General features: G+C 38.7%; 1 protein-coding gene across 3 annotated transcripts in view; it reads right to left on the minus strand.

Annotated features, from left to right (window-relative positions):
- The window catches only part of UBR5 (ubiquitin protein ligase E3 component n-recognin 5), a 156,253-nt gene that overhangs the window by 76,139 nt on the left and 66,672 nt on the right, over window positions 1-13,442 (minus strand). For 2 of the 3 annotated variants that reach the window (XM_025393634.1, XM_025393633.1), the window contains exons 7-9: window positions 13,129-13,288; window positions 12,083-12,232; window positions 9,185-9,396 (exon numbers count right to left, since the gene is read on the minus strand). In XM_025393634.1, the coding sequence (XP_025249419.1) occupies window positions 9,185-9,396; window positions 12,083-12,232; window positions 13,129-13,288 (522 nt within the window). The remainder of the gene's footprint in view (window positions 1-9,184; window positions 9,397-12,082; window positions 12,233-13,128; window positions 13,289-13,442) is intronic. The other variant, XM_025393635.1, reaches the window with a different exon arrangement.

Consider the following 13,442-nt stretch of genomic DNA (forward strand, 5'->3'; position numbering starts at 1 on the left):
CATACAACTCTACAATATAAAGGGAATAAATCTACTTATTGTTTCCTCTAGACTAGATAAAAATAGACCCAGAACAGTAAGGAATATTAATTTTTTTTAGCGTGGGAACAGAACCTCGCTCTGTCGCCCAGGCTGGAGTGCAGTGGCATGATCTTGGCTCGCTGCAACCTCCGCCTCCTGGGTTCCAGCGATTCTCCCACCTCAGCCTCCCAAGTAGCTGGGACTACAGATGCACGCTACCATGCCTGGCTAATTTTTGTATTTTTAGTAGAGACAAGGTTTCACCATGTTGGCCGGCCTGGTCTCGAACACCTGATCTCAAGTGATCTGCCTTGGCCTCCCAAAGTGGTGGGATTACAGACCTGAGCCACCAGCCCTGCCAGTTAATGTTAATTAACAGGACTGAGTTGGGTGCAGTGGCTCATGCCTGTAATCCCAGCACTTTGAGAGGCCGAGGTGGGTGGATCACGAGGTCAGGAGATCGAGACCATCCTGGCTAACATGGTGAAACCCCATCTCTACTAAAAAATACAAAAGAATTAGCTGGGTGTGGTGGTGGGCGCCTGCAGTCCCAGCCACTCAGGAGGCTAAGGCAGGAGAATGGCGTGAACCTGGGAGGCAGAGCTTGCAGTGAGCTGAGATCGCGCCACTGCACTCCAGCCTGGGTGACAGAGCGAGACTCCACCTCGGGGGAAAAAAAAAAACAGTTCTGAGTTGCTGAATCACTTTTGCATCTTCATCACATAAGTCTCATCGAGCACTTTCTGAGAGCTTAGTGAAAATACAGAATGTATGCACCCCTTAAATTGAAACAGTTTTGTTGCAGAGCACAAAGCAAAGTTTTTATGTTCAGCTTCAGCAAGTTTACCTAGCATAGATTTCTCTGTAATTTTTCTCCCTCCACTCCCATCAACTTTTATTACTTAGCTCTTTGTGTTTGACTTTTAACAGTCTTTGCTACTACTGTGGCTTCATCTTCCCCTTTTAAGTCCCTTTAGATTCTTTCTATTAAAATAAATTTTGGTCAGGCGTGGAGGCTCACGCCTTTAATTCCAGCACTTTGGGAGGCCGAGGCAGGCAGATCACGTGAGGGAGGCCAGGAGTTCGAGAACACCCCGGCCAATACGGCAAAACCCTGTCTCTACTAAAAATACAAAAACTAGCTGGGCATGGTGGCACATGCCTGTAATCCCAGCTACTGGGGAGGCTGAGGCACAAGAATCACTTGAACTCGGGAGGTGGTGGTTGCAGTGAGCCAAGATCATACCACTGCACTACAGCCTGGGTGACAGAGCAAGACTCTTATCTCAAAAAACTAACTAACTAACTAAATACATAAATAAATTTTATTGTGTATATTTGAAGTTTACAACATGTTATAGGATACATGTAGATATTTACATTGTTACTATAATAGATCAACATATCTATCATCTCACAGTTACTATTTTGTGACAAGAGCAGCTAAAATCTACTCAACAAAATCCATAATATGATACCATTTTATTAACTGTAATCCTCATGACATACATTACAGCTCTGGATTTGCATCCTACATGTCTGCTGTGGATTCTTTAACCCCATTTTCCTTCCCTCACACCCCCACACTCCTTGTCAGCCCATGGTAACCACTGCTTTATTCTCTACTTCTGCATATTTGACCTTTAAATTAAAAAAAAAAAAGACTTCACATATAAGTGAGATCACGCAGTATGTTTTTTCCCTGTGTCTTGCTTATTTCACTTAGCATAATGTCCTCTAGGTCTATCCATGTTGTGGCAAATGGATCTTTATTAAGCTGAATATTTTTCCTTTTTTTCTGTTGCGTCTGTGTGTGTGTTTTCTTTATCCATTTGTCCATGAAGGACACTTAAGTTTTTTCCATATATTACCTCATTACAAATAATACTACAATGAATATGAGAGTGCAGATACTTTTTTTTTTTTCTGGGGGGAGACAGAGTTTCGCTCTTGCTGCCCAAGGTGGAATGAAATGGCGCAATCTCAGCTCACTGCAACCTCCGCCTCCCAGGTTCACACGGCTCTCCTGCCTCAGCCTCCCGAGATGCTGGGATTACAGGCACATGCCACCACACCCAGCTAATTCTTTGTATTTTTAGTAGAGACCAGGTTTCACCACATTGGCCAGGTTGGTCTCGAACTCCTGACCTCAGGTGATCCACCCAGCTCGGCCTCCCAAACTGCTGGGATTACACACGTGGGCCACCATGCCCAGCCCAAGTGCAGATATGCATGATTTCCTCTCCTCTGCATACGTACATAATAGGGATTGCTGGGTCCTACGGTGGCTCTATTTCTAACTTCTTTAGGAACTTTCATACTGCTTTCCAAAATAGCCGTACCAATCTACATTCCCAATAGCATATAAGGGTTCTCTTTTCTCTGTATCACTGTCAACATGTGCTATCTCTTGTCTTTTCCATAACAACTATCCTAATGGGTGCGAGATGGTGTGTCACAGTGGTTTTAATTTGCATTTCCCTGACAATTACTGACTTATTAAGCACCTTTTCAAATATCTGTTAGCCATTTTTATGTCTTCTTCGAAGAAATGTCTTATAAGGTCCTTACCCGCTTTTTAATCAGGTTATTTTTCTGCTACTGACTTCAAGTGTTCTTTATAAATTTTGAATATTAACTCCTTATGAGATGCATGGTTTGCAAATAGTTTTTCACAGTCTACAGGGTGCCTTTTTATTTTGTTGATTGTTTTCTTTACTGTACACAAAGACTTTTTGTTTCATGTAGTTCCATTTACTTATTCTTGCTTTTGAAGTTTGAGTTTTTGGTGTGAAATCCAAAAATCACTGCCATGAGCAACGTCAAGGAGCTTTCCTTAAACTTTCTTACAGTCTGTAAGGTTTCATACTTCACAGTTAGGTCTTTTGTCTATTGAGTCGATTTTTATGTATTGTCTAAGATAGGAATCCAATTTTACATGTGAAAATCCAGTTTTCCCAGTACCACTTATACTATCTTTTCCCCACTGGTGCCCTTCTCAAAAATTAGTTAATAATGTATGTTTGAATTTATTTCTGGGCTCTCTATTCTGTTCCATTGGTCTATGTTTCTGTTTTTATGCCAGTACCATATGGTTTTGATTGCTTATAGCTTTGTTTATTTTAAACCAAGAAGTATGGTGCCTACAATTTTCCCATTATTGCCTTCACTATTTGGGGTATTTTATAGTTCTTTACAAATTTTAGGATTGCTTTTCTATTTCTATGAAGAATGCCACTGGAATTCTTATAGAGATTACGTATGAATCTGTACGTTATTTTGAGCAGTATAACAATACTAATTCTTCCCATCCATGAAGCTCTCTAGACTCAAGAGATCCTCTCACCTCAGCCTCCCAAAGTGCTGAGATTATAAGCACGAGCCACAGCACCTAGCCAAGATTATTTTCTTAATTTCTTTTCTAGCTAGGCTGTTACTTGTGTATAGGAATACTGCTGATTTTTGTATGCTGACCTTGTAGCCTGCAACTTTAATGAATTTATTAATTCTAACAGGTTTTTTTGTGAAATTTTGGAGGTGGTTCTACATATAAGATCATGTCATCTGCAAATAGAGATAATTGTACTTCTTCCTTTCCAATCTGGTTGTCTTTTATTTCTTTTTCTTGTTTGATGTTCATTAGTGCTTCTAGTACTATGATGAATGGAACTGGCAAGAGCAGGCATCCCTGCCTTACATTAAATATTAGTGGAAAACCTCTGAGTTGTTCCCTGTTGATTGTTAGCTATGGGTTTTTTCATATATGGTTTCTATTATATGGAGGAGCTTTCCTTTCACACCTAAACTGTTAAAGAGTTTTATCAAGAAACAATGCTCGACCGGGCATGGTGGCTCACGCCTGTAATCCCAGCACTTTGGGAGGCCGAGGTGAGCGGATCATGAGGTCAGGAGATCGAGACTATCCTGGCTAACACAGTGAAACCCTGTCTCTACTAAAAATACAAAAAATCTGCTGGGCGTGGTGGCGGGCGCCTGTAGTCCCAGCTACTCAGGAGGCTGAGGCAGGAGAATGGCGTGAACCCAGGAGGCAGAGCTTGCAGTGAGCCAAGATCACGCCACTGCACTCCAGCCTGGGCAACAGAGCGAGACTCCGTCTCAAAAAAAAAAAGAATGCTCAACTTTTCCAAATGCTTTTTCTGCGTCAATCAAGGTGTTCATGTGATTTTCAGGTTTCATACTGCTAACACGATCTATCACATTGATTAATGTGTATATATAAAGCCAGCCTCATGCCAGGAATAAATTCTACCTGGTCATCATGTATAATCTTTCTGATATGTATTGAATTCAGTTTCCTGAATTTTTTTGGAGGATTTCTGCATCAATGTTCAAAAATATTATTAGCCTATGGTTTTCTTTTCCTCTGGCGTCTTCGTCTGGCTTAGGCCTTGTAAAATGTGTTTGGTTCAGATTTTTATTGGAAGTAGGCTGGTATAAACACATGTATAATTACAATTTACTTGCAGACATTCAGCAACATACTAAATTTCTAAACTAGAAAAAATAAATTGCAAAAATGACCAAGAGAAAATACAGTCATGTTATAGAACCACCTAATTGAAAGATTACCTCTTCTCACCAAAGTAAATGAATTATCGAAGCTATTCCAGAAATACAAAATGTTAACGAGCAGTCATACAAGTCAAAAAAACAGTAAAAAACAGTAGATGCATGGATGGTTAGACGGAAAGGTGGACAGACGGAAGGATGGAAAGAATGGCTAGAGAAGGGTGAGTAAAGGGAGCAGGGAGAAAGGAGTCGGAGGCAGAGTATGGGAGGAGAGAGGAAGGAAGAGAAGGAGGGGGAGACAAGAAAGAAAGGATGGATTTTAGGGAGTAGGGATAGCATAATAAGAAAGTTGATGTTTTGGGGTAAAAACCTTCAGAAACCAGTATAAACTTGGCTAGTTTGACTGTGAGCATCATAACCTTGGACTTAGAGCACAGACTTAGTTAGGCACTCCCTCCCCTTCTCACTTTGGTACATATAGGCTGCCCTTAATTTCCTATTACACTAAATTATTACTGTAATAAAATGTTTTCATAACTTGAGTTCATTCTAGTCCAGTCAGATAAAGGGGGCATGCATGATCTGTATCTTTTTGGTCTGTGTCCAATTCACTACCAACAGAGAACCTGGCACATAAAATACAACTCCCACATAAACGTACTTGGAAATAACCCAACAGGGCTCTCTCACCCTCCCATGATCTGCAGGAACTGCCTGTTCTCCCTTTGTGGGACAGGACCATGTTTCTCCTTGCTCTTTGCACTTTACATAAACTAACTCATTTAATTCTCATCACAAACCCATAATGTAAAAATTATTACTATCTCTATCTATATGAGAAAACCAAGGCAGAGAGAAGAAAGAACTTGATCAAGGTCACACAACTAGACAGTGGCAGGGTTAAGATAGGAAATCCAGCAGCTTGACTTCAGAGTCCACACTCTTTGTAATCATTCTGCGCAGCCTCCTGTGATTTCGCAATGCCTCCTGTGCTATTGTGTAGCTATTATGTATGTATGTATGTATGGAAATCTATTATAGTGCTTACTCAGATTACTATTATTTTTCTTCTTCCTATAAAATCTCTTACTCTAACATCTAACAAAAGGTCTAACACATGGCATATATTTAGTCAAGGTTTCTAAATTAATAATGATTGAATGACCCTTACTTCTGTCTTTATGGAGCTTTCAAGATGCCTATAATTTTTAATTATGCTTTTGTATTATATTAGTTTTGACATTTAATTCAAAGAATAATTTTGGGAAATCTTTGTATTTTACAGTCACCTCAAATATTTTCAGTTCAATATTATACCACAAAACCTTAAAGAAAAGAGAACATCCTATCATTAAAATAATTTTATTAGCTTACAAATGGTAAAACTGCCAGGCACAGTGGCTCACGCCTGTAATCCCTGCACTTTGGGAGGTTGAGGAGGGTGGATCACCTGAGGTCAGGAGTTCAAGACCATCCTGGCCAACATGGTGAAACCCCATCTCTTCTAAAAATACAAAAAACTAGCTGGACGTGGTGGCGGGTGCCTGTAATCCCAGCTACTCAGGAGGCTGAGGCAGCAGAATCATTTGAACACAGGAGACAGAGGTTGCAGTGAGCCGAGATCGCATCACTACACTCCAACCTGGGCGACAAGAGCGAAATTTCATCAAAAAAAAAAAAAAAGGTAGAATTTTGAGGAACTGGTTGCTCCTCTAAATGGATGCTGGGAAAGTAGGTACTAATCCAGCTCCTTTACCAACAGAATTAACTTTGTACCCTAACAAGAGGCAAAATGAAAATTACTATGAACATTAACAACCATACTTAATATTTAAGAGTATTGTATTAGCTCATTTCTGAAATTAAACTAGGATGCATATTTTGATTGCCCCTACTCCTTAAAAAAAGCTACTCCTTCCCATATTTAAAAAGAAACTTCATTGCTACATCTGCCATTTACAAGCCATGTGAAATAAGCAAAGACATGAAGTTTCCTTCTCCATAAAAATGAATGGATCAGAGGCAAGCCAAAGGTCTTTTCCAGCTATATTCCAAGTTTACTACTGTGTACAAAACTGAGACTATCCTTTAGCAGCCTGGTATGTCAAGAACGTAGAACTAACACTTTCAGTCAAAATAATGCAAGTTACCAAGATTTTTTTTAAAAGCAAACCCCAATCAAGATTATAAAGGAAGCCACATTTTAAGAATATTACTTTGAATGAGTAATCATCACCTGTCTCCTACACTAAACCTCACAAGTTTCTTAGGACTGGCTCAATATCCAATCTTGTGATTAATATAGCCCCCATAAGTAGCAAGGTACTAGGCAATTAGCAGCAATGTCTGTGGCATGAAGGAGATAAAATGATAGATGCATGCTCTGCAACTGCTCTAGTTTCCCAGTGTCAGCCTTAGTATGACATTCAAACTGTCTTGAGCTGGGAATTCCTACTGGATCCCTCATTAGACAAGCCCCTACTCTTGGCAGACCACTCTCATCTGGTGCTGGTACCTCCTCTCCCCAGTGGTAAATACCAAATGCATCCTGACACCCTATCTCCCTGCATTCTCCACCTACCTCTCTATTCCCTGTCAAGCCTCCCCCCAAAACCTTCTGCTCCTCAGGAATCACTACCCCTAACTAATTTTGGGAAACCAATATAGGTCTCACATATTGCCAGTTTCTGCACATGGTATTTATCCTGTGCCTCTGTATAATACTTTGTTTTCCTAAAGTTAGTTAAAAACAAGATCTTCTTTCCCTTTAATAGCTCTCTATATTCTCTTGTAGCATTCAGCCCTGCAAACAAGCACCTAATGGTATTTATTGATCACTATGCTAATGCTTAACAGTTTAATTAAAGGCTTAAGCTGTTTTCTGTCCCAGAATTCAAGTATGATTTTTAGATTTCAATCATGTGCTAATAAAAAGTGTTTTTCGATGTTGCTATTTTAAATTTGGTGTTTAATGGAAAAAAGAATATAGGTAGGATATACTTTGTTTCACATACCACTCTTCTTCCATTCACTCAGTGGCTAAACAAACCAAGGAATAATGCACTAAAAGTCTAAAGTGCCAAGATTTCATGATGCACTTACAACTGTCTATAAAAACAAAGTGTACTTAAAAACATATCTATCATATTTTTAGCCAGGCCAACAAGGGCTAGCTAAATCTAACAGAGAGTATAATGACCAGGCTTGCTAAACTTGCACTATTCAGAAATACTTTCATTAATCAAAAATAATACATGACAAAGAAACCTAGATTAATAATACGTGATGGCCCTATTAAAACATAATTCAAGAGTCCTCTTTTACTTCCTGCCAATATGAAACAGACACAGCTCCAGCATGATTCAGGCAAGAGAAATAGGAAACGGTAAATGATGTACCAAAAGAAAAAAAAAAAAGTGAAAGCCCAATGGTTTAAATCACTCCCTACCACATGAAGTAAAAGTAGAACTTGGGACATTTCTAGTTTTAGGGAAATAAGTAAAAGAATGCAATTCAGGGAAAGTTTGGCAGTTGCCAAAGAAGACAGAATAACCTTTTGCTTCCAAAGAGACTGATTAAAATTCAGGTTCCTTCTTGCATTCAAGCTTGCCACATGAGCTGAATGCAGAGGAAAATAAATGAACTACAACAAGACTCACGGTAACTATGGAAACGTAAATTTGGAAAGTTAAATAATATTTCCCTTCAATATCCCAGATTCAAGTTCTAAATCAAAGAAAGGAAAGAAATCCTTATCAGGCTCCCTTTATCTGCTAGTAGGGCCCCAAAGTTCCCATCTTCTTTTAGTTTATTTCTGCTTCAGAAAAATTCCTACCCAAATGGTTCTGGAAATAAGAAAAAAGAGACACAGTAAAAAACAAGTGAAAAACATGGGTTCCAATAGGAGCCTCTGAAGATGAACTATCAATTACATACATACCATGAACAGGATGCATCAACTCTGTTTCACTTATGGCAGTGATGGATTTTTAAAGATTCAAATCAATTACCAAATCCTAGATGTTTTCTATAATCCAGTCATTGCACTGTTCCTCAGGATGCAGAGCATACTCCCCTAGCCCATTCCTGTTCAGTCAGCTTTGTCTCCCACAGCATTCACAGCAAAGAATCTGTCAGAACTCACTGCCATTAAATGGCATAGTTAACTAATCAAGGAACACAGATCCCTAATCTTGTCATGATATACATGCTGTATCAATGACCAAAAACACACCCTGCAGAAACTGGTGTCCACTTGACTTTAGAAATTTGACAAAACAAATTTCTACCAAGGAATGTAACATCATTTATTAGAGTAATTATTACCAGAAAGGAAGTACTGGAATAGCATGCTGATGTGTTATCTAGAACTACCATCCTAATTACTCTGATTTACTTCATCAAGCAGTAAGATACGTTGCACCACTGAATACATCTCACTGAGATGACTCATGGAGTGCCAAATAAAGATACATTCTATTTATATTTTAAAACAAAACAAAAATATTGTTTTATATTTGTGTTTTTCCTTGAGTGATAGTACAAAAACCAGAATAAATAAAATGGAAACCTTGGAGGGAGGGGTTGTCAGGGATCCACTTAAATGGAAGCGGTGTGAATTTTTTCCAAATACCTTATCAGGCCACCACTGCAAATCTTCTCCTAGAGATACTGGACTTTGAACAGGTGTATTCTTCTTATCCAAGTTTGGCTCTCCTTCCTTGCTGGTAGAGCCCCTTTCATTATCAAATGAGGCTCCATCAAGCCACCTTCGTTCACGTAAACGTAAAACGGATTCACGTTCACGCAACAGCTCAGAGTCTCTCTCTAAGGGAAGAAGGAGAACTGGTATGCAATTGGGTCACACCAGTGGGATAAAAGTAAGCCACTCTCTAGTAAAGACCCTTCAGGATGCAACTAACAGCAGTTTATCTACTCATAAAAATTTATGTAAATGTATATCTAATAAGGCTGACATGCAACATTCAAAACATCAACCCTTTCAAGTGAATGTATAAAAATTATAACTAGTATTTTAAAAAATTAGAGGCAGACTTTTCTATATTTCAACTATATGGTTTTAGAGCTGAACTGCTTTATTCTGAACTATATTTGGTTTTTTTAAAAGAATTTTAAATTGTTGGCTTGCATTAGAAATGCTTACTATGAATTCAATTTATATACTAGAAAATATACACTCCTCATTTGTCTACTGGTGGGTTTAAAAAGCACATAAATGTAGAACTTCCACATGTTACACATATAAGCAAACTCAAAAAATGTACACATAGAAAAAACCCTAAAAAGGTTAAACTATGAATCCATTAATATAAGCTAAGTAGAAAGTTTTTAAAAACCAAGCCCTTGTTTAGAGTAATTTTTATAGGACAGATTTTTATGAATAAGTCTTAAAATTTTTTGAGGAACCAGACAGTCTGTTTTTTTAAAAAGGAATCTTTATAAAACGATTTCCTTACCAAAATGCTTCCCATGGCTATTGGCCTACAAACTATCTAAAGCCAGTTTTTCTGAAGTTGCTCATATATTACTTGTTAAATAACATAACCAAAATAAACTTTCTAAGAATAGGATAAATAAGGATTAGAAACAATAATTAAATTGAACTATACAAAACTGCCATATATATAGGTCAAAAGTGGTCAAGTATTAGCTATTCCATATGGTTCAAACTAAAAGTAATGCCTACATAGAATGAACACAGGAAAAGAGACATTTGGCCAGGTACGGTGGCTCATGCCTGTAATCCCAGCACTTTGGGAGGCCAAGGTGGGTGGATCACTTGAGGTCAGGAGTTTGAGACCAGCCTGACCAATATGGTGAAACCATGTCACTACTAAAAATACAAAATCAGCCTGGTGAGGTGGCCAATGCCTGTAATCTCAGCTACTTGGGAGGCTGAGGCAGGAGAAACACTTGAACCAGGGAGGCAGATTGCAGTGACCCAAGATCATGCCATTGCCCTACAGCCTGAGCAACAAGAACGAAACTCCGTTTCAAAAAAGAAAGGCGGGGGGGAGGGGGGAAGAGACATTTAAAGGAGTTATTTATGTTAGATATGGAATATTTGAAAATATATTACTTGATACATTTAAGGCAGTAAAGTATGCATTTATTTTTAAATTCATAATGCTATTACATAGTGCATTCAATATATTAAAAGATCACCACAGATCTGTTATTTTAAAACTTTATTCCTAAGTACTAAAAGTATATGCAGCAAGCTCTCAATATAACATGGCATATTTTCCAGTTTAAAGATCAGTAAATACAGCTAATTTCTGTTATTTGAATCAAGTAGTTTTACATTCTGGAAAGTAAAAATATTGACAATCATAATGTAAACAAGCTATACACAAACATATGCAGAGAAAGGCAGGATTAATTATTTCAAAATCTTTCTAACCTCTACCATGTACTGTATCTTTTAAGGATTTCAAACTTTTTTTTTTTTTTTGAGAAAAAAAAAAAGCCTGCACTCCCAGGCTGGAATACAGTGGCGTGATCTCAGCTCACTGCAAGCTCCGCCTCCTGGGTTTACACCATTCTCCTGCCTCAGCCTCCCAAGTAACTGTGACTACAGGCACCCACCACCACGCCCGACTAATTTTTTTTGTATTTTTCTAGTAGACATTGGGTTTCACTGTGTTAGCCAGAATGGTCTCCATCTCCTGACCTCATGATCCACCCACCTCGGCCTCCCAAAGTGCTGGGAATACAGGCATGAGCCATCATGCCCGGCCTCAAACTTCTGAAAATAGCATTTTAGGCTGGGCGCAGTGGCTCATGCCTGTAATCACAAAACTTTGGGAGGCTAAGATGGGCGGATCACCTCAGGTCAGGAGTTCAAGACCAGCCTGGCTAACACGGTGAAACCCAGTCTCTACTAAAAATACAAAATTTATCTGGGCATGGTGGCAGGCACCTGTAATTTCAGCTACTCAGGAGGCTGAGGCAGGAGAATCTCTTGAACCCAGGAGGTGGAGGCTGCAGTGAGCTGAGATCATACCACTGTACTCCAGCCTGGGCAACAGAGTGAGACACTGTCTCCAAAAAAAAAAAAAAAAAAGAAGCGTAAACATTTCTACACATTTAATATTGGTCCTAAACCCATTCTAGTAAGTTTTTTCACATTTCATTATTTTATCTAACCAGGATTTAAAATAAACAGATCACTTATTTTAAACAAATAAACTAAGACTTGTTTTCTGAATGCTGCATGTCACTGTAAAGTAGAATTCTGCTTTTAGTTCAGAATCCATATTCCTAATTAAAAATACATTTAGGTGAAGTCATAGTCCTTGACATCAATTCCACAATGTAAATAAGATCAACTCTAAAATACTATTGTGGCTCTTCAAAATAATAAATAATTTTAATGCTAAAGCATTCATAAAAAACTAATAATAACTGCAATATTAGAAGTTCAAATACAGTAAGTCGATTCTACCACTATCTTTCCATATAGCTAGCCTGCGACAATAAATAAATAAATAAATAAATGCAAAATTACCTCGAGATGAGCCTAGCCTGGAAAGTGATGAACGACGAAAAGAAGGATAACCAAAATAGCTAATGTCTTCAGAAAACATGGCATCCGCATCAATAATGACACTTGGGTGGGCAGAATGAATGTCAGCATCAAGGAGAGACATAAGATCCTCTATAAACAGAAACAAACATCACTGAAGGATACACACAAAGAGCATCTGTAGACTGCTGAAAGATCTCTAAAAATTAAAATACATTAAAAAACTAGGGACTGACATCACCTGAGGAAAAACACAACTTACATTACTAACAAATATTTTAAGAACACCAAATGCATAAATGTTGCCTGAGCTACTTACTACATAATCACAAGAAATATAGATCACTCGTTAAGATATAACACTTGTGGCCAGGCGCAGTGGCTCACGCCTGTAATCCCAGCACTTTGGGAGGCCGAGGCAGGCAGATCACAAGGTCAGGAGATGGAGACCATCCTGGATAACTCGGTGAAAACCCGTCTCTATTAAAATACAAAAAACTAGCCGGGCATGGTGGCGGATGCCGGCAGTCCCAGCTACTCAGGAGGCTGAAGCAGGAGAATGGTGTGAACACAGGAGGCAGAGCTTACAGTAAGCTGAGATCTCACACTGCACTCCAGCTTGGGTGACAGAGCAAGACTCCGTCTCAAAAAAAATAAATAAAAAAAAAAGATACAACACTTGTGACATCACAGAGATAAGACAGTCAAGATCAAAATGTAGTTCAGTTATTACATATTTTCAGTAATAAAGGCATCAAAAAACAATACTGTAGAGTCATGTGTCATCTAGTTATAAAGCTATGCACATACAGCCATGTCTTTGTTGGGATCAAGCACAAATCCACTGAGCAAAACTACTTCCCCATTTTCCCTTAAAAGAAACTTTACAATCAAATCAAGCAGTTCTACAATGAAAAATATCTACCACCTTGAAAATAATACTCAGAAAAGTCTATGTACTTTAAATTCCATTCCCCAGTTCAAAGAGCACTCCAGCACTGAGAAAAACATGACAGTGATCCACCAACCTCCAGGCAAATAAGATTCGCTGGCTGTATCATCCCCATCATCTCCATCTTCATCATCCCGGCTAAGTAAATTATTTACAGCAAGGTTCACATCAAGATTTGTTCGCTGAAGTTCTCGAATAATGACACTTCTGGATTTGCCTTGTAAAACAACTTGGGCCTGAAATAAAAAATAAAAAGAAGTGCTATGGTAATTTTCTTTTGATTAAATTATTTATCAAAATCAGCTTTCTAGGACAGGGCGTGGTGGCTCAAGCCTGTAATCCCAGCACTTTGGAAGGCCAAGGCGGGCGGATCACCTGAGGTCAGGAGTT

The sequence above is a fragment of the Theropithecus gelada genome, chromosome 8, assembly GCF_003255815.1.
Source record: "Theropithecus gelada isolate Dixy chromosome 8, Tgel_1.0, whole genome shotgun sequence".
Classification (NCBI taxonomy): Eukaryota; Metazoa; Chordata; class Mammalia; order Primates; family Cercopithecidae; genus Theropithecus; species Theropithecus gelada.